Here is a 19,508-nt window from a genome sequence, read left to right as displayed (position 1 = left end):
TATTTTATTTCAATTTCTTTTATGATGTATATTTTTTTAGATTAAATTTGTTCAAGAACATGATTAATGATTGACATTGTATAACTTTGAAAACTGTTTTAAAGTTTGTGACTCAAAAATATAGGTAAAAGTTGATTTTATAACAAGAAATTAAAATGAAAACAAGAACTCTCCTATTACAACTAAATGGTATACTCATGACTTTTTAATTACAGTGATTCAAGATTTTATGGCAATTTTATTGTTTACTCCACTTAAGTTCTTCTAAGAAAATATTAATTTGAACATGCGATTTCACATATTTTTTACCTTTTTATTATAATAATTCAAGATTTCATGACAATTTGTCTACTTTTCTTAAATTCATCTAAAAAGTTTTAATTTGACTGTGTGAATGCACATATTTTAACTTTTCGAAACCATCTAAATTTATGTTGGTCTCGCAGTTTCCTATATTTAATGCATATTATGATAAATGTTATAATATGAAGCTTAAGTTAATTTCTTTAGATTTTGTAAGAAGTTTTGTAATACCTTTTAAATTTATCCAGGTCATATTAGATGTTAGCTTATGCTAACGATATATTGCTCTGTGCTTTCTACTATGTGTTACATGAAATTATAATTTAAATTATTTATTTAACATTTTGGAGAAATACCAAAAAAAAAAAAAATGATTTGGAGTTTAAATGTGCAAAGGAACTGTGACCCTTTTTAGTTTTGAATTCTACTTTTCAAAAATTTCTTATATTATTCTAGGGTAAATAAAGTAGTGTATGGAAAGAAAGTTGATTTTTAAAACCAAGGCACTATCCATTAATCTTTTCCTTTTAACCCATTATTGTGTTATATTCAATTAGTTTCAATTAATTGTATACGAAAGAAAAATTACACTGAACAACCAATTAACTAATAAAATTTCAATGAAAATATTTGTATTTGTAAGTCAAAAATTCGATTAGTGCCACATAAATAAGATAGATGAAGTAACATACATTATTTGAAAATGAGGTAAATAATAATGTAAATTATAATAATTAACAACTTAAAAATTTAAAAGATATATAATACAATAATTAACAACTTTTAATATTTGAAACAATTAAAAATTGACCGACTCTCTAAATTCTATTTGTATCACATATGACGTAAATAATATTGTGAATCATAATAATTAACAACTTAATAATTTAAAATATATATAATACAAAAATTAATAACTTTTAATATTTAAAACAATTAAAAATTGACTGAATATCCAAATTCAAATATATATATATTGAAATTGATGTAAATAATATTGTAAATCATAATAATTAACAACTTCAAAATTTAAAAGATATATAATACTATGTTTTTGCTAATACGGAATGTTGTGTCTAGTGTGTATATTTATATATATAATAATAGCCTTTTATATGAAATTAATTGTTTTTCGTAAATATGATGAATATAAATTATTTATGAATTTAAAAAGGAATAACAAAATACAACAATTGAGTAGATTGAATGTTACACTACTTTAAGAAAAAGAAAAAAAAGTAGTCTATATGATTTTTTTAATGTTATAAGCTTATTAGTATATTAAAAAAAGTAAGAAAACTACTATGATAACTTTGAAGACAATAATGGCCCCTACATTTATAGAAGTCTGTGTGTTTTGTTTTACTCTTCCAATGTGTGGTTAGCCACGTGGCCTTAAGAATATGCTAGAATTTAGGTGGTTTTTCTGGAATTTCAGTATTTCCTATGCACGAAGTACAATTGCTATTAAGCTGTACATTTTGCTTATTTACGAATTTGCCCTTGATCGTCCTGGTCGTCTTCACCTTTCTATATAAAAAAAACTATCTACGCACTACTGCATTTTTTCTTGCGTGCGAGGGTATTGTTGATAATTAAAGCAATTAATTATGACTTATGAGTAATAACGAATATTGTTGATTTAAAATATGTTATCACAAATGTGAGTAACAGATACCCATAAGACATAAGTTACAACACTTTAAAGAATGGAAAAATCTACTTTTTATTTTGAGACAAAAACGTTCCCCGTGGATATGAATATCGTTTTCACAATTCTTTAATACAGGTGTACATGGGTCGGTTCAGTTCGTTTTTATGTATTATCGATTCGGTTTATTGATTTTCGATTTTTAAATATGTTAAATCAATAACTAAACTAATAAGATATTTTTTATTGGTTTTGGTCTTTAATGGTTCGATTTTCGGTTTAACCAATAAAAAATACTTATAAAATAAATATATGACTTTTCTAATAAATTTGATGCGAAAACACAATAATGTAACTTTACAAATGCTCATAAAATAGAAACAATAACAAACATGAAAAGAACTACACAAGCGTAACACAGAGAAATTAAGAGGAATAGGGTTCTTATTTTAGATTTTAACTTTTTTTATAATGTGAAATTGTAAACTCAAAGTCTTGTGAAGTGTGAATTGAAGGGTAAAGGACAAAGATAGTAACTACTAAGGTATTGAGATTAATATATACAGTAATATTTATGTACAAGTAAAAGTAGTAAATTACTAGTCTTAATGGTTATCGGTTTACCCAATATTAAAAACCAATACTGAACCGATAACCCAATAATTTTTTTTATAAAACCATTAAAAACCTGTTAACCCAATAACAATAAACCAATAACACTTTTATCGGTTCGATTTATCGATCGGTTCAATTTTTACACACCCCTACTAATAAAAACTTAAAATATACTAGTAATCACAGGTTTAAGAAAAAAACATGTTCGACTTCTAAAATTAAGCCAAATTGGACTTTTAAAAGTGACTTTTCTGCTCTTTATATTTGGAGACAACAATAGATTAATAGCCAGAAAATTGGTATGCATACATACTCAGCATCTTACTTAATTGTGAACTGGTTCCATTATATACCATCTAAGGTCAGCTTGATAGGAAATAGAAATTCAGGTACCAAATCAAACACCATTGAAAAAAAAGTTTTGTAAAGGTTACTGAATAATGAGTAAAATAATTCGTCCTGCTCTAACACAAAAACGATGCGAGGCATGTAAAACGAATAAGGAATGAAGGAATAGACAAACACCTGGTTTAGTACGATATAACTGCTGTTAGGAAAATGGTTTATGTAACTGTACAGATTTTGCAATACATCTAGTGAAAATTTCCAATCTCACATAGGTAAAAAGGCAGGTAAAACACATGAACATCAGGTTTGCTCATTTGAGCTTTCCTTTCCAAGTTTTCTCCTCAATTTCGACAGTGATTTGCCATAGCCATAAACGCCAGCTCTATTGCTCAAGCCCTCTCCTGTATCAACAGAGCTTCAAGCTCTTCTCTACGACGCTCCAATTCCTGAAATTATAATCATTAATATGTTTTCAGGAATAGTGAGTAGGAGGAGATAAACAGATGAGTCAATGTCATCCACGATGGAAATAGGAGCAGGTCAAGAAACAATTGTTTGATTCAAACTCTAATGATGCAGCTGGAGCTGTGAAAGGGGAAATGGGGGAGAAGAGATTTCTTTTTTTTCCTGCACGTCTTCAGGGATTAGCATATCCGAATATGGAAGGCAGGTATTAAGAGTTTGCTATCATTATTTAAAAAAATGAGAAGCATAACCAAAAGCATTGTAATTCTCATGTAATAGCCTTTGGAAAACAACTTTTCACAATGTAATTACGCTATAAACTGAAGGGCAACAAATAAGCAAAGAAGCAAGATTGCTCCCTTGGGGTAGTTGGGGGAGCGGGGACATGGACAGGAGACTTCCAGAGAGGGCAGGGGTGGAGACATGTAACCCCTGCGATTGAGTATCACTTATTCAAAATGTTCTCCAGAACTACTAGTGCCTAATTATGTTGTCCTTCAAAAGCAAGTTTAACTACACATGCTTCACTCAGGAGTCAGGAATACATGCTATATTAGATGTCCTTTTAATTATTACTATAATTATTTTTTCTACTGAAAAGTCTAAGAGTACACTATAACCTTAGTCGAGAAGAGGATACCTAAGTGGTTGAGGTGTAGGAGCAACAACCTGCAGATCCCAAGTCTGAATCTCCACTAAAACAATTTCACCTAGCTTGGACACCACTGCTAATTTCTTTTTTATTTTTAAAGGATATTATCACTTACTGGCTTAACCAGAATGTAATTAGAAAGATTTCTGAAAACCTTTCATCTCCAATATCACTGGCCAAAAAGGCTTTCCAGGAATCCCTGGATCCATATATCCCCTCTTGAACAAATAATTTGCCTCTGATTTAAACCAAAATGGAATGTGTAACACTATTACCTAGCTTGGACACCAGATTCATTAAAAAATAGCACCTACTGGCTGAACCAGCATTTGTTTAGATACGTTTGAGTTTTTGAAGTCCTTGAAGTCTTGTCATTTTAGTCTCTCATACCAATTATTGAGAGGTACTCTTGCAAGCTACAGCTTGTGAATCGAAATTTAATGGTAGAGCTATGGCCCAGTTATAGTTGCTAGTTATATTACACCAGGTGATATTTGCAAAATTGGCTATAAGCATGCACCATTTTAATTTTTTACAACAGAAAACCTCTGAACCAAATCTACTTTCATCCAGTCGTAAGCTTAATCTAGATATGGACCTGACAAGAAGGTTGATGAAAACTCTGGTTCTCTGTCCACCTTTTCTCCTTTTATATCGTCTCTAACGGAGAGTAACGTTAGGGTTTTAAGCTTAATAATTTGGAAAGTTGGATGGTACATACTGTTTGGAGAAAAGATGAGTGGAAGCAGCAGAAAACCAGAGTACCAGAGAAGACACAGAAAAACAAGAACAGATTTAGAGAGTGAGACCCATGTAAGGCCTGGAGAAGCATCACATATCTAACTCTCCCTCTGGTGTTCAGCTCAAGGTTTGCCTCCAACAGGACAAGCATGTAACAAGATATCATATTACCTGCAGATCGTTAATTGCTTGCTCCCTGGATATTTCTTTTGCCTGACGAGCACGTTTGATAAATCCAAAGCACAACAATCCCTACAAGTAACAAAAGTCAACAAAAAAACAAAGTTAAAGTTTATTGTACCATATGGTACCCCAAAAATACTCAACAAGATGGATCTTGGTAGCATGTGTGCAGTCAGAAGCAAGCCCTCATGCTCAAATACAAGAAAAATGAAGTTTAAAAAAATGGCACAGAATGCAGGCAATCAAACTACAGGCTGTAATCTTTAGCAGCACTCTGTATATCATGGAGACCTAGTAAACACGCTTAAGATTTACATGGTCATGCAAACAAATGATGTTTTAGACTATCTAGCATAACTTCTGATAGCCTAATTGACAGGTGCCCACTGCTTGCATTCTTGGAAGGAATTCTCCTGTCTGAAAGCTAAAGGCGATCTGTTATACATATTCATATTTACTGCCTCCATGAGAGGTGGGAGGGGACCAAGAGAAGCAAGGCCACACATCATACTCTTCAGGATTGTGTCATACCAAATACAAGCTACAACAGTATGGACCCTGACAGACAAGTGATTGTCATGTAGCAACCTGATGGTTTCCTGAACTTACTGATATTATGTAAATTGCACCACAGGTAAGAAGAAAGTAGCTAGCTATGTTCCGGAGAAGGATGAGGTCATTCCTTTGCCCATAATCTTCAGGATAAGCTCTGGTCATCACTGCAACACTAGAACAAACCAGAAAGAGGGGAGTCAGTTCCCCCCTAAAAACCAACAATTATGTTTAGTCTGATTTTAACAAGCTCAGCAGGCCAAAAGTTTTGCTTACAAGATCTGTAGCATGCCCCTTCCAGCTGAAAACTCCAACACCTACTCAAAGCCATTGAAATTTGGCATCAGTGCTATTGGGATTTATTTATTGTCAAAGGTATCGGGTCAAAATGAGCAAGCGACCAGAAAGAACATGAAAATATACTGCATACAACATAGAAGGATATTATTCTTAAAGTTTTGCCCCTAAGAACAAGTGGAACCTTTCCAGTTGTTCTATGAGAAGCAAAATTGCTGGAACACTAAAATAATTAAGCTATATCTGGATAATGCGAGACTATAAAGGTTAATGATGTAACTGATGATGAAAAGAACAGAGAGGAAGACAAAAATGGCATAATACGATGGATGGTTCTGAGTATGAATTTGAGCATTAAAGGGACAGAAACTGAAAGGAGGAAAACACCTCTTTTGCTGCAGCAGACAAACAATTGCATCTTAACTAACTGCTAATTACGGGTCAACCAAGGACATTTTTCACATGGTTAGTAGATCCTAGTGCTCCTTATTTTTTATTCCATGTTTTCCCTAAATATCTATCTAAATGAATGATAGTATAGTATGACATTTCCAACATTATATAGCCCAAAAGACCAAACTTGGTTCATCCTTAAACTACTGAATCTCTAAGTGATGCATGTCATTCACACTTCATAGCTATCTTTTCTCTGTGTTAGATAAACTTGGCATTCTTGCTTAATAAATCCAGTCAAACCATAAACTCAACTTTACCCCAAGAACATATTAACAATCTAACTTTTGTTTTTGATAGGTCGTATAATCGATCTAATCTTTGAGCTCCCATACCCTCCTTTTGAGTGTTTGGGTTCATGACTATGTTGAATCAAGGGAAACAATTTGTATGTTCCAGTCCAAAAGTTAATTTCCAGAAAGTAAGCTTGACAATGTGGCAAGAAAAGACAGAATTATAGTATTCTATTTGCAGTTTACCGATGGGTTAGCTCTATTTCCGAATGGGAAACTGAGCTTCTGAATAGCCTAGAGGCAGAAGAAGAACTGGATTATGGAAAACAGAATGATCACTTATGACCAGTTCATGAACAAATTAAGACAAAATAATCTACTCATTAGTCACAAATCATCCTAACAACACAACATGGCTCGCAAATCTTCCAACCTTCGGAGGAAAAAAGCAGACAGAAACTACTTATGCTCACTGTATAAGTCTTTTTTCCTTTTATTCTTTTTGTAAGCATTGGTATTGCCAATAGCATTTGCCTGTAGCACCTTCATTATTGGGTGGCTCCCTAGTCCCTACTATTACTATATGATGTCACTCAATTGTTTGTGTTGTTAAAACTGCAATGATTGATGTTACAAAACTACATTTACATTATCATCAATCGAATCATTACTGCTTGATTTTGTAAATAAAGCAGAACCAAATGCAAACACATACTAGTATCGGCATTGAAATTTGAACAGTTCCAATTACAACGCCTCATTTCAAACACATGTCTAATTGATCAAAATGCCAGCAAAAAACAGAAGGTAAACTAAGACTTCACAACTCACCTTCCAGAACTTGATGAAAAATCCCCATTCAGTCTCCGCAACAACCACAATAACCGCAATCACCACAGCATAGCACCGGAAAATTCCATCAAATACCTAGAAAATTTTGCATCAAAACAACAATAAGGTCCAAGTATCGCACTCACTTACACAGACACATTAGCAGAAATACATGGCAGTAGAGGAAGGGCTTACGTCATATTCATGCGTAAAGGATCGGACAGCAGAGTAGACATTAACAACAATGCAGAGAATAGATGCCAGTGCAGTAACGAAGCTGAACAGTCTACAAGTCACCAGGAACGGATCGGATCCGGTTCGGACTCTACCGGGTGAAATTGAACGACCATTGTTAACCCTCTGCGTCTGGGAGCTCACTGTTCCTTCGCCGTCTCTCTCCATTTTCTTTGAATTTCTTCAATCGAACTTCAAAGTGAAAGAGTTTCTCTGGATTATTAATGGAATTGCATTTTCTTTTACTTCGTGCGCACTCGGGAATGAGAATATCGGCGGAGGATTTCAGGTGGTTTTGAATCTCTGCTTTCGAGCCTGCTTATCAAATATTCGTTCATGACTGACACGTGTCTGTTTTACATAAATGAAAATTGAAGTTAGTTTTTTTTTTTTTTTTTTTTTTTAAACAGACAAAATGTGATCAGAATTTCTTACCCAAAATAACTCAATTATTATTACTCCTCCCTCTTTCCTATAGTTTCCTTTTTTGAGAATCTAATAACTCAATTATTCAATAAATTTTGACTATTTTTTAAGATGCATGTGTTTCATTATATTGATACACGGATATTTTTCGTATAATTTTTGAATATTTAAATTTTTATTTTAAAATATTAAATTAAATATAATTTAATTTAACTTAGAAAATTAAGCAAATTAACTATCAAAAAAACAACATGATGACTACAAAGGAACTGAGGGAGTAATTACAAAAAATAGTTTTTCCGTCTAAACTTTTTCCAATGATATGGCGTTTTTCTTTCTTTTTTGGGCTTCTTTCGGCCATTAATGACTTCTTTTGATCTTCCTTCCTTCATTTATTCTTAATTCATGTTCAAATCCTTATTAAAACTCAAATTTAAAATTTGAAATGAGACAAATATGAATCGTTTTGAGTTAATTATATATAAAAGATTCGAAATGTCAAGAGGACTTTATATCTAACTTTTAAACTTTCAGGAGATAATTTTGAATTGATCAAAATTCAAAGATTTCATTAGCCATTTATACCATGTTAGATACATTACATATACATATCATCAATATATTGAAATTCTTTTTTATTGTCCATACGTATTGATAAGTAATCTACCCTTAAAAAATTATTTATATACTGTTTATGAACAATAATTTATTTACTTGATAAGATTATATAAAAACAGATAAATTTAATAATTAGCGCAATTTATGAAATTTTTATATTTACAAAAATAATAATAATAATAATTCTATATCCAAATAAAATTTTACTTCCTTCGTCCCATTTTATGTGAGGTAATTTAACTCGACATGGAATTTAAGAAAGAAATAAGACTTTTAAAACTTGTGGTTCAAAATGAATGATAGAAATTTGCGTAGAACTAAAAAGGAAAGTAAATTACATAAATTGAAACAAAGGGAGTAACTATCTTCAATTGATTTCGCATAATAATTTCACATTGCGTAAAGATTACTTTCCTAACAAGTACTCCATCCGATTAAAAAAAAATGACATCCTTTCCTTTTTAGTCTATTTAAAAAAGAATGACCTCTTTCTTTTTTTGATAACATTTTAATTTCAGTTTTTTACGTGACATGTTTAAGGCCACAAGATTAAAGGGCAATTTTGTACATTTGACATAACTTTAATTTAGGACCACAAGATTCAAAAGTCTTACTATTTATTTTCTTAAACTTCGTCAAATCAAATTAGATCATTCTTTGTGAAACGGAGGGAGTAATAAAAGCTGACGGATGATGTATTAAGTAGGCGTTTGGCCATGCGATACCATATCACGATATGGTGTTGTGAGATGAAATCAGCGTTTGGACATGCGATTTTACGTTGATTCTATCTCATGATTCCATATCATGAGAGGTGATACCATATTCTCCAAAAAACATGATATGGAACTATATGGTGATTCCATATCATGATTTGAGATATTTTAATACAATAATTGATCCATGAGTTTATATTTTGTTAAAACACCTCACATTTATATCTGCTAACCATTTGTTTCATATGTAAATAAAATTTATAATCACATCATTACTTTTTAAAATTTATTATTCTCACCAATATAAAATTTATTATTACTTTAAATTTGGTGAATATAAATGATAAAGTAGAACTTTATTTGGCGAATATAAATAAGAACGAAGGGAGTAATACTTTTTTGATTTTTCATAATAAATAAAAACGTCTTCATCTTATGACTAAGCATAATATTGATAAAAGACAATTTTCATTGGCGGTGCCGCACTTTCTTAATCTTAGTATTCGCAAAATGTTCGTTCACATGACTAAAGAATATCAAGTCCAATGGATTGAGGACTTGGGAAAAATTTGATCAATTAGTTATTAATATTTAGTCAAGTGGACTAGTTATAATTTTTTTGATTAAATTTTATTAGAAGTGTTTTTGACTCAAACTTGTGGTAACTTTTTAAAATTTCATTATTCTATAATATTTAACTATTGATTTTTTTTGTAAATAGTTAGAAGTCAGTGATGTTTGTTAATTTTTATCTTAGTGTATTTAACTTCTAAGGTTAATATTTACTCACTAATGTATGCTTTTTCTACTTTATAGGTTATTTGTAAGAGTAGTTGAGAGATTTGAGCATATCAACTACAATTTATGTTCAAATTTTTTTATTAAATTAAAGTTAAATGAAACAATTACTTAAGTGGAGAAAAAATAACTTTGTAATAATTTATTATGCAATTGTATAATTTTTTGTTTATTTGATAAGATTGAATAAACAATTGGGGTTATTTTAATAGTTTTACAACTTATGAGATTCTTATGTTTATGAGAAAATATACAACATAAAAATTTCATATCGCATGCCCAAATAAACCTTCAATTCCATTTCATGATTCCATATCATGATTCCATATCATGGCCAAACGGGCCCTAAATATCTAAACAAACTACGCTTTAGAAATAAAAAATCAGAACCTTGGGGGTTGAGTGGCAGTGGTAGTGTGTATTAGTGCAATTGGCTTTGTCCAACGTCAGAAAAAATCAACATCCTTATCCCTTTTATTTCCTATTCATCACTCTTTTTTTTTTTTACTTCTTTACCAATTCTTGTTTTTCTATCTTCTTCTTCTTCTTCTTCTGTCGCAAATTCATACTCTTTCTTGCATATTGGAAGAAAAATTAAATCAAGAAACAACGCTGTTATTCTCATATCTTTGCCTTTTTCATGGCGTCGATTGCTCCCCCACCGACATTTGATGTAAACACTCACAAATTCAACTTCTCAAACCCTAAATTCACTTCCCGATTGAAGCGTTCATCTTCGTCTTTCACTCTTTCAACCTCTCATTCACTTTCTAGGGTTTCCGGTTCCGCTTTCTGTTGCCGTTGCCGGAGCGGTACCGGTGATGGTGAGACTGTTGAGCCATCGCCGTCTGTTTCTTCTCAGAACAGCTCATCTTCTTCTTCTTGGAGATGGGATTTGGCTTTTCAAGATGCGGTAAAGAATGCGATGAAAAAGTTGGATGATTATGTGAATTGGTCAAAAGGAGTGGGACTTGATGAGAGGAAGAGTGAAATTGGTGTTGATGATCAAGAATGGGATTGGGAACGATGGAAAAGGCATTTTAGTGAGGTTGAGGAGGAAGAACGATTGGTTTCTGTTTTAAAGGTACAATCTCTGTTTTGATTTGTTTGCATGTTACTGTGTTTCACTGTGAAAGTTATCATTGGTTGCGCATGTGTTTTAGAGGGGGTCCGATGATGGTTTAGATTTGTTGTCTATGAGAATTTTATTAAGATATGGCAGATGGTGAACTGTATTTAATGTGCATGTTTGTAGTGGTGGTGATTTCATTTTGTAGTTGGATAGCAGCTTGCACATTCATGCTACATGACCTTATTTTGACCATGGTTCAACAATCATCATCTAAGATGTATTATTAGGCATTCCTTTTTGGATTGGCGAAGTTCAAATTATTCGTTGATGATATGGTGATTGTAAAGGTGACGCTTTTAAACCTTTCAGATTCTATCAGAGTGAAGCCCAGAGTGATTTTTCGTAGTCTACATGATGCACTGAGAGGTGTCGTCCATGTATGCCCAAACGTATACACAAGATGAGTGTTGTAAAAATGTGGATGTTAAAATGAACATACAATCATACACTACTAGATTAGAAATCTCAACAGGGTGCAAAATAGCACAATAGAATATAAGATGAGAGATAGTTGCTTGGTATAGTTTTGTCATGTCCTACTAGACCTCCATATGCACCAGTCCTTAGGCTATAGTATGATGAATAAACTTGGTAAAAACGGAATGAAGTAGACCTTAAAACACATTGATGGAGGTTGCACATCTGGATTGGTGTAAGTAGGAAAAGAAGACCAAGAACATGGGAGGTTGCCTTGCTAGCTCTTATTTGGGTTATGGAGGAAGAGAAATAGGAGACCGTTTGAGGGGATTGCAAATGATTTTATACTGTTGAGGAATAGCGTGTTATCTTTAATTGCCTTTTGGTGCACAAATGAGATTCCTATTTGTGTAGATGACGGAGTGTCTTTCGTAGAGAACCATGTTTTGATGTGGTTTCTCTACTTTGTGGTATATATATATATATATATATATATATATATGGTAACAAGAGCTTTTCCCAATTTCAATAAAGCTACTTAACATGTAATAACTAGAAAAGCACATTGATGGAGGTTTCAAAAGATTTCTAGTCTCTTGAAATCAATGCAGATTCAGGTAGGACATTATGAAAGTAAATTATATATATACACCCAAGGGTGTTGCCTAATGGTCAATGAAGTGGGAAAGAACCATGAGGTGTCTAGGGTTCAAAATCCAGCCAATGAATAGATATAAATGATTATGTATTGGGATTAAGGTTAGTTGTTATTGTATACTTACATCAGGTCCCCTGTCTGCCAGGAGTTTGGTTAGACTCTTATATTTCAGTATAGATAAGTTGAGATTTATACAACCTTAATTTAGCTGGCAGAATCTCTCATTTTGTAACTTCCCTATTTAGCTTGTAATTTAGGCATTATTGCTGGAGCTGTCCCTATCTTTTGTATCCTCTTTGCCTTTTAATGAACTTCTTGCTTCATCATTTTTTATCGCTTAGGAACAAAATTATTTAGTATTGGAATGACATATGAGTCCCAAGTAAAGCGGAATGGATATAGAGGATTCATAAGTCTGAAACCAATTGATTGAGGTGTAGATTGATCACTCATGGGGAATAGCTGAAAGGGCTATCAGAAATTCTTTGTGAATCAAAAAGGGTCCCTGAGGTGAATACCATCTCAAATAGGGTTCTTGGTAATTTACTGTGCATTTTTGTTAGGTTTTGGTTAGTTTGTAATATCCTGCCATATCATTTTGTTCTTAACTTGTTTGGACATGCTTCAAGAGGTCTATATTAGATCGCAAACATAAACATTTATGCTTAATCATGATATTTTGTATTTTTGCTATTTTAATGGAGCTATTATTTCACCAGTCACAGTTGGCTCATGCTATTAGTAGAGAAGATTATGAAGATGCTGCTAGACTCAAGGTGGCCATTGCTGCTGCAGCTACTAAGGACATTGTTGGAAGAGTGATGTCCCATGTAAATGTAAGATGTATGCTGCTATTTTGGAAGAATCAGTGATATCATCTTCCTTTGCCTTATCAAAATATATATGCATACATATAGAATGTGTGTGTGTGTGCGCCTTTGCCTTTTCAATTGTTTAGTCGGAGGTTATTAGTTAACTTGATTTAGACCTTTAAATTGAGTTGAACATGTGACTGGATGTTAGTTGCCTTGGCTATTTAAATTGAGTTGTTCCATTGTGTCAAGCCTCATCATTAAACTGTGGTACAAACTGTGGTCTCTTGTTTTCAAATTTAACATTATGTAGCTTTCTTATCTTGCAATGAAATTTATTACTTCATCTAAAAAAAGTAAATTTCTTTATCTTGACCTTTGGACATCACATATCTGTAAGTTGTAATGAGGCATAGCACTTGTGGTATAGCTAATGATAGACATTTGAGATTTATGAATCCTTGGAGTTAAATTTCATTTGAACAAAAAGAAAGACAAATTACTGCTTAATTTTTTTTTACCAATGATGAGAATTTAGAATTAACGTCTGAAAGTTGAGCACTTATTGCACAAATGTTAGTCTCAGGTTTGAGTATTCGGTTATTATTTTAAGGTCCTTCTGTGCCTAGATGATCTTCTTGTTCATCTTACAATGTTTTATCTCACTGGTCATTGATGCTCACCTTCTGGAGTCTAATGCAGAAAGCCATAGAAGAAGAGCGCTACAGGGATGCAGTATTTATGCGTGATTGTGCTGGTACAGGATTGGTGAGTTCAGTAGCAGGATACCGAGATTTGTTTGCTATAAAAAGAGTTGTTTTTTGTCTGTTTCTTCAATGTTTCATGTGCTTTACACATTTGGACTGTACATTCATATAAACTTCCCAGTTGGTCGACAAGCAGTCTCTCTTCAAAGTCTTCGAATTCTTTGCGATTCCAACTTTCCTTGGGCTATATCCACCATGGATGTTGGGTTTTCTAGCAAAGTTTCTTGAGAGCATGTAATAGTTTCATATGTGTTGTGGCACATTGGTATTTCTAGTTTGTAACATATTTTGTTATGTTTATGTAGGTTGGATGGTGGGCTGGAACTTCACAAGATGTTAGTGATCCATATGGCCGCATTATTCGTATAAGTGCTGAGCATGGAAGATATGTCGCGAGAAGTTACAGTCCACGGTACACTTATAGGTTTCTGCTGGGTTTTGTTTGAGTTTGCTATTAGCAGATTGAACTTAAAATTCTCTTTCTTAAAAAATATAGAAGAAATGGATCTTTGCCTCATCTCTCTTTATTTTTTTTCCCGTGGGATTAACACAGGATGATTATAGGAAATGGACAATGCATGTGGACATTCTCAGAGTTCCCGCTTTTTTGGGTTTGGGAGGGGGGGGGGGGATGTTTTGTTTCTTCAATGTTTCATGTGCTTTACACATTTGGACTGTACATTCATATAAACTTCCCAGTTGGTCGACAAGCAGTCTCTCTTCAAAGTCTTCGAATTCTTTGCGATTCCAACTTTCCTTGGGCTATATCCACCATGGATGTTGGGTTTTCTAGCAAAGTTTCTTGAGAGCATGTAATAGTTTCATATGTGTTGTGGCACATTGGTATTTCTAGTTTGTAACATATTTTGTTATGTTTATGTAGGTTGGATGGTGGGCTGGAACTTCACAAGATGTTAGTGATCCATATGGCCGCATTATTCGTATAAGTGCTGAGCATGGAAGATATGTCGCGAGAAGTTACAGTCCACGGTACACTTATAGGTTTCTGCTGGGTTTTGTTTGAGTTTGCTATTAGCAGATTGAACTTAAAATTCTCTTTCTTAAAAAATATAGAAGAAATGGATCTTTGCCTCATCTCTCTTTATTTTTTTTCCCGTGGGATTAACACAGGATGATTATAGGAAATGGACAATGCATGTGGACATTCTCAGAGTTCCCGCTTTTTTGGGTTTGGGAGGGGGGGGGGGATGATTTGGTGGAAGTACATAAGAAAATTAAAGAAAGAAAAAATAAAATCAATGAATCAAAAAAAAAAAAAGGAAATTAGGATCTTACCTCATTTGAAGAAAGGAAGTCTAGAAACTGAAAACATGCAGCTCCTTCTAAACTCTTTCTTACACCAATTGAAAGAACAGGCTCTTTAGGAAACTATTTTCACTCTATGAACAGCTTCTATTCATCCTCAAACACCTGTCATTCCTCTTCTCAAATTGACCAAAAAGCACGACATGATATAGTTCACCGACCCTTCCATAGAAGTTTCTTTATATCATTATGCCTTGCCATAAGTTAAGAAGTGGCTTAATTGATTCCATTGTAAATCACTGTATTCTGGAAACTGCTACATGAATCAAATATTTTGACCCATTGTACTATATACTAAAAGATGATTTAGTGGTTCTGTCTTCTCCCCTTTCTTTCAGGTTATGTGTATAATCTCTGCAGTTTGTATACATTATTAGCTAAGTTGCTTGGACTCCATGCTGGTATCTGACACGATGCAGATCCGTGGACTGGATTCTGCAAATCTGGATTTTTAAGATTTGGGGGTGTGGATCCAATTTAGGGATATGGGTGTTGGGATTCGGCTAAAAAATTCAAAATTTATAAAATAGAGCTACTTATAAAGATGCTGTAAATTTTGAGAGATATTATGTGGAAAACTTAGATGTATGTTGTATAATTCAATTCAATCTCTCATCCTCCAAGATTAGTGATTGTTAAAAATCAACATGCTATTAATCAATTCAAAATTCATCCCTCTTTTCTATGAGAAAGAAGACAATTATAAATAACAAATATTGACCAAGAGGAAAAGCTAAAAAGGATTATAGCTATGCCATTTTCCATGTCTTAAAATTTGTTTTATCTTTTATTTTGAGAAATCCAAATCTCAATTTTCACCCCAAATTTGTCCATGGACTGTGGTCAAAGTATCCGATGTGGGTTGACCGAATTCCATACGAATCCCGGACACGTGTCTTGTCTACAGGGGTTTGACAACAAAAATGAAGAGTCCACACAACTTAGCTACTTAGTGCTATTTTGACGTTGAAGTTAGATAAAGTCCTAGTCCAAGTGCTGAGCATTGCCGAACTGAGTCTTGCAGAGTGTGGTATCCTTTTCTATTGTGCCTTATGTCCTAGTTAGTAGCAACAGATACTGTGGGGAGTTTTGCTGTTATAATTGATTTTTCTTCAATGAAGTAAAAGTGAATAAGAACCTTAACTGCCTTTGGGGTATGTTGTTTACTGGGTTCATGTGCTCTACTGACAGCCAGCTTGCTTCGACTGTGGAAGGTGCCCCTCTCTTTGAAATATTCCTTACCGTGGATAATAAAGGCGAATACAGGCAACAGGTATCTTTCTATCTCACATTCTTTCTTTTAACTTGTTGACATCTTCTACCGATGCGGTGTCTAGAAAGATACTGAGTGTCTCGGTTCATGATCTGTTGGTCTCTGAAGATGGGACATTATCATCAGTGGATTGGAATTAAATAGTCAACTGTGATGAAATATTAATAATGGTGAGGTCTTGGGTGAAACCCAATTACGGCAAAATGGACATTGAGGATTATATAGCTCGCCTCAACTATTACTATTTTAATGGGATATTGAGGTGTAGTTCTTGTTTCTTTTTTAGTTAACAGCATTTGCAATCTGTGGATGAAACTTGATGCAAGTTTTTAGTAATAAACATGAATATCTCCCTAGAATATCATTTCTCAGATGTGATGATGCTGGTGTGGCCCTGGGAAGACAAAATTTCTCAGTATGTGAACTATTCCCTACATGTAGGCCTGCCTTTGCAAATGTCATGGATGGAATGACGGTTCAGCAAAGATTATTTTATGTTGAAGATATTGCACTTGCTAAAAAGAACTGAAAAAAAATTGCACCTCTTTTTTCTGAACTAGAATCTCCTCATCTATGCACTTTTTGTAAGCATGCCAAAATATGAAGATATGAATTTAGTTAAAGATGATTTTAGTCCACTCTCTACAGTAGAGTCCTTTCCTTTCAATAATAATTTAAAAATCTTTGTGATCCATATGATTTCAGGCTGTTTACTTGAAGAGAAAGCCAGTTCAGCAAGATTTACCTATTCCTTCTTCAAAGCTACCTGGTGCTTCCAGTAACTTGGACACTCTTGGTCCCACTGAAAGCAAAAGTGATATGTTTGATAAGATCTCAGATGCTGAGGAAGATGGTGAAGACAGGGATGATGATTTTGGCTTTCAGAATGCATTGAAAGACATGATTCCAGGGGTACAGGTCAAGGTTTTGAAAGTGACAGCTCCAGGGAAGGTAGATAGAGATCTAATATCAAAGGTCATTGAGCAAATAATGGATGAGGAAGATGAAGATGAAGAAAAGGACTATGATTTGGAAAGTGTGGATGATGAAGATGAAATAAAAGTGGAAAGAGATGGAGAGCAGAATGTGATTGAATTGGATACAGACAATGGGGTTAGTGATGGTGAAGAGCAGAGCCAAATTGCAGTTAGGGTGGTTGTTGGTGGTCTCATGCAAAATACCGCAAGTGGTGCACAGCATAAAGATCTGCTTCGAGTACCGGCAAGGCTAGAGAAGAAGGGTCACCTGTCATTTACTTTCAGTATAGAGGAAGATGAGAACAAAAGCAATTCCTCTGGCAGTGGACAATCTCCCCCAAATAAAAAGGCTAGGCTCCAAGGTCAACGTAGCTTGGATCATGTGATGGTTGATCTTGCAAAGTTCATCGGCAAGGGGAAAATACCTATGAAGGTTAGAACACTTTTATCTTGCCGTTCAAATTGCTTAGGTTTTATTCTTCTCTTTAATCGTTTTACTGAAACATGCAGGTCCTTAAAGATATGGGAGAGCTGATCAGCCTTACTCTTACTCAGGCACGAAATCGTCAGCCATTGTCAAAGTCAACCACCTTTAACCGCATTGAGATTTCACCATCTCCAGACCCACTAAATGGTGATTAATCTTCAATATGTTTCTCTCCTTTGTTCTCTTTCTGTCTAGATTGCTGATTCTCCTTTTTCTAGTAAATATGCTTGTTCAACTAGTGCATCATCATTGTTATTCTACCCACTCTCATTCTTAAGTTGGTCAATCATTTATGATTTTTATCAGGATTATATATTGGTGCTCATGGTCTGTACACTTCGGAAATCATCCACTTTAGACGAAGATTTGGTCAGTGGAAAGAAGACGGTAGCCCTAAGGAGTCTTCACGCTTGGAATTTTATGAGTATGTTGAAGCTGTAAAATTAACTGGAGATTCTTATGTGCCAGCTGGTCAGGTAACTTCACTTCGAATCCAAAAGTTGTGCATATAGTCTAACCTACAGTCACACTTTTTTCTTTTTAAATTAAATTAGGATGTCCGAGATCAACCATTCTGGTTGGAGTGTTCTATCTGAGACTAGGGAAAGATTGGATAAGCTGGAAATAAAAGCGTACTTGATTTCTATGCCTAAGTTGCATAGGTGTTTTGCTAATCCTTTGAGTTATGAAGATTGAAAATCTACAGTGAATCATATCCTGCATTTGTGCATTTTAGTATGTTGTAGAAATTTTTCTTGCCTTGCTTTTTTAAAATAGAGAAGGGGCGAGCGTGATGGATTGGTGTTCGACCATTTATGCCTTTCTTTCTAATTTGCAGATAGCATTCCGTGCAAGGATTGGAAAAAAATATCAACTTCCACATAAAGGGATTATTCCAGAAGAATTTGGTGTGGTAAGTGATTCTAGTGATTTTTTGATTGCCTAATATTTCTTGCCATTATTTGTTTTGCCTATCTTTCATTTTGGTGCATATGTTCCGTAGCTCTCGATTTTATGATGTGTGGGTCTATCTCTTACATTTTAGGCCTATGTTATCTCTATTGCCAATGCAGATTGCTCGATACAGGGGACAAGGAAGGCTGGCAGAGCCTGGTTTCCGAAACCCCAGATGGGTTGATGGTGAACTGGTTATCCTAGATGGAAAGGTTTAGAGATCTCCATTTAATGGCACTTTTTGTCTTTTGTTTTGCTGTCTCTTTATTCTCTCAATTTCATTTTCTCAACATATTTATTTCCTGTTGAATTGTGCAGTACATTAAAGGAGGGCCTGTTGTGGGTTTTGTCTACTGGGATCCTGAATATCATTTCTTAGTGTTCTTCCATCGACTTAGGCTGCAGGAGTGAACATCTCTGTAGATACAATCTGTGGCTGTTTGTTCCTGGTTCAGTTCTTTGCAGGTACGCTCTTTCACACTTGTACTTAGCAAATTACACGAATTGACATGCAAAAACTCAAGAAAAACAGCCAAAATCACCACCACCCCCCCCCCCCCCCCCCCCCCCAATTGCAACATCTCCCTCA

The 19,508-nt window shown here is 34.0% G+C and overlaps 2 protein-coding genes across 2 annotated transcripts in view; one reads left to right on the top strand and one right to left on the bottom strand.

The window, feature by feature from the left end:
- Positions 1-3,065: 3,065 nt before the first annotated feature.
- Positions 3,066-7,866, bottom strand: LOC102589349 (uncharacterized). Its single transcript, XM_006351662.2, has 6 exons — positions 7,520-7,866; positions 7,325-7,420; positions 5,787-5,827; positions 5,568-5,685; positions 4,947-5,027; positions 3,066-3,363 (listed from the first exon to the last, which is right to left on the bottom strand). Exons 1-6 carry the CDS (start codon positions 7,724-7,726, stop codon positions 3,307-3,309), a joined length of 600 nt encoding a protein of 199 aa, XP_006351724.1. The 5' UTR covers positions 7,727-7,866; the 3' UTR covers positions 3,066-3,306.
- A 2,657-nt stretch (positions 7,867-10,523) lies between these two features.
- Positions 10,524-19,508, top strand: part of LOC102589029 (protein EXECUTER 1, chloroplastic) — a 10,140-nt gene continuing 1,155 nt past the window's right edge. Inside the window, exons 1-11 of the mRNA XM_006351661.2 lie at positions 10,524-11,200; positions 13,043-13,159; positions 13,838-13,903; positions 14,208-14,314; positions 16,420-16,501; positions 17,207-17,911; positions 17,989-18,112; positions 18,272-18,441; positions 18,804-18,878; positions 19,039-19,131; positions 19,238-19,384. Coding sequence (XP_006351723.1) covers positions 10,757-11,200; positions 13,043-13,159; positions 13,838-13,903; positions 14,208-14,314; positions 16,420-16,501; positions 17,207-17,911; positions 17,989-18,112; positions 18,272-18,441; positions 18,804-18,878; positions 19,039-19,131; positions 19,238-19,330 — 2,076 coding nt within the window. The 5' untranslated portion in view covers positions 10,524-10,756 and the 3' untranslated portion in view covers positions 19,331-19,384. The remainder of the gene's footprint in view (positions 11,201-13,042; positions 13,160-13,837; positions 13,904-14,207; positions 14,315-16,419; positions 16,502-17,206; positions 17,912-17,988; positions 18,113-18,271; positions 18,442-18,803; positions 18,879-19,038; positions 19,132-19,237; positions 19,385-19,508) is intronic.

This window comes from Solanum tuberosum, unplaced genomic scaffold, assembly GCF_000226075.1.
Source record: "Solanum tuberosum cultivar DM 1-3 516 R44 unplaced genomic scaffold, SolTub_3.0 scf00136, whole genome shotgun sequence".
NCBI lineage: Eukaryota > Viridiplantae > Streptophyta > Magnoliopsida > Solanales > Solanaceae > Solanum > Solanum tuberosum.
Note: the sequence above shows the minus strand (reverse complement) of the source record. Positions and strands in the feature narration are given on the sequence as shown.

What these genes read in the sequence shown, in the direction of transcription:
- LOC102589349 (XM_006351662.2), bottom strand. Translation starts at nt 7,726, where the DNA reads ATGGAGAGAGACGGCGAAGGAACAGTGAGCTCCCAGACGCAGAGGGTT. An exon ending in TTTTCATCAAGTTCTGGAAG is followed by an intron (nt 5,828 to 7,324) that starts GTGAGTTGTGAA and finishes GGCTTTGAGTAG; the next exon opens with GTGTTGGAGTTTTCAGCTGG. An exon ending in AGGGGCATGCTACAGATCTT is followed by an intron (nt 5,686 to 5,786) that starts GTAAGCAAAACT and finishes GGTTTGTTCTAG; the next exon opens with TGTTGCAGTGATGACCAGAG.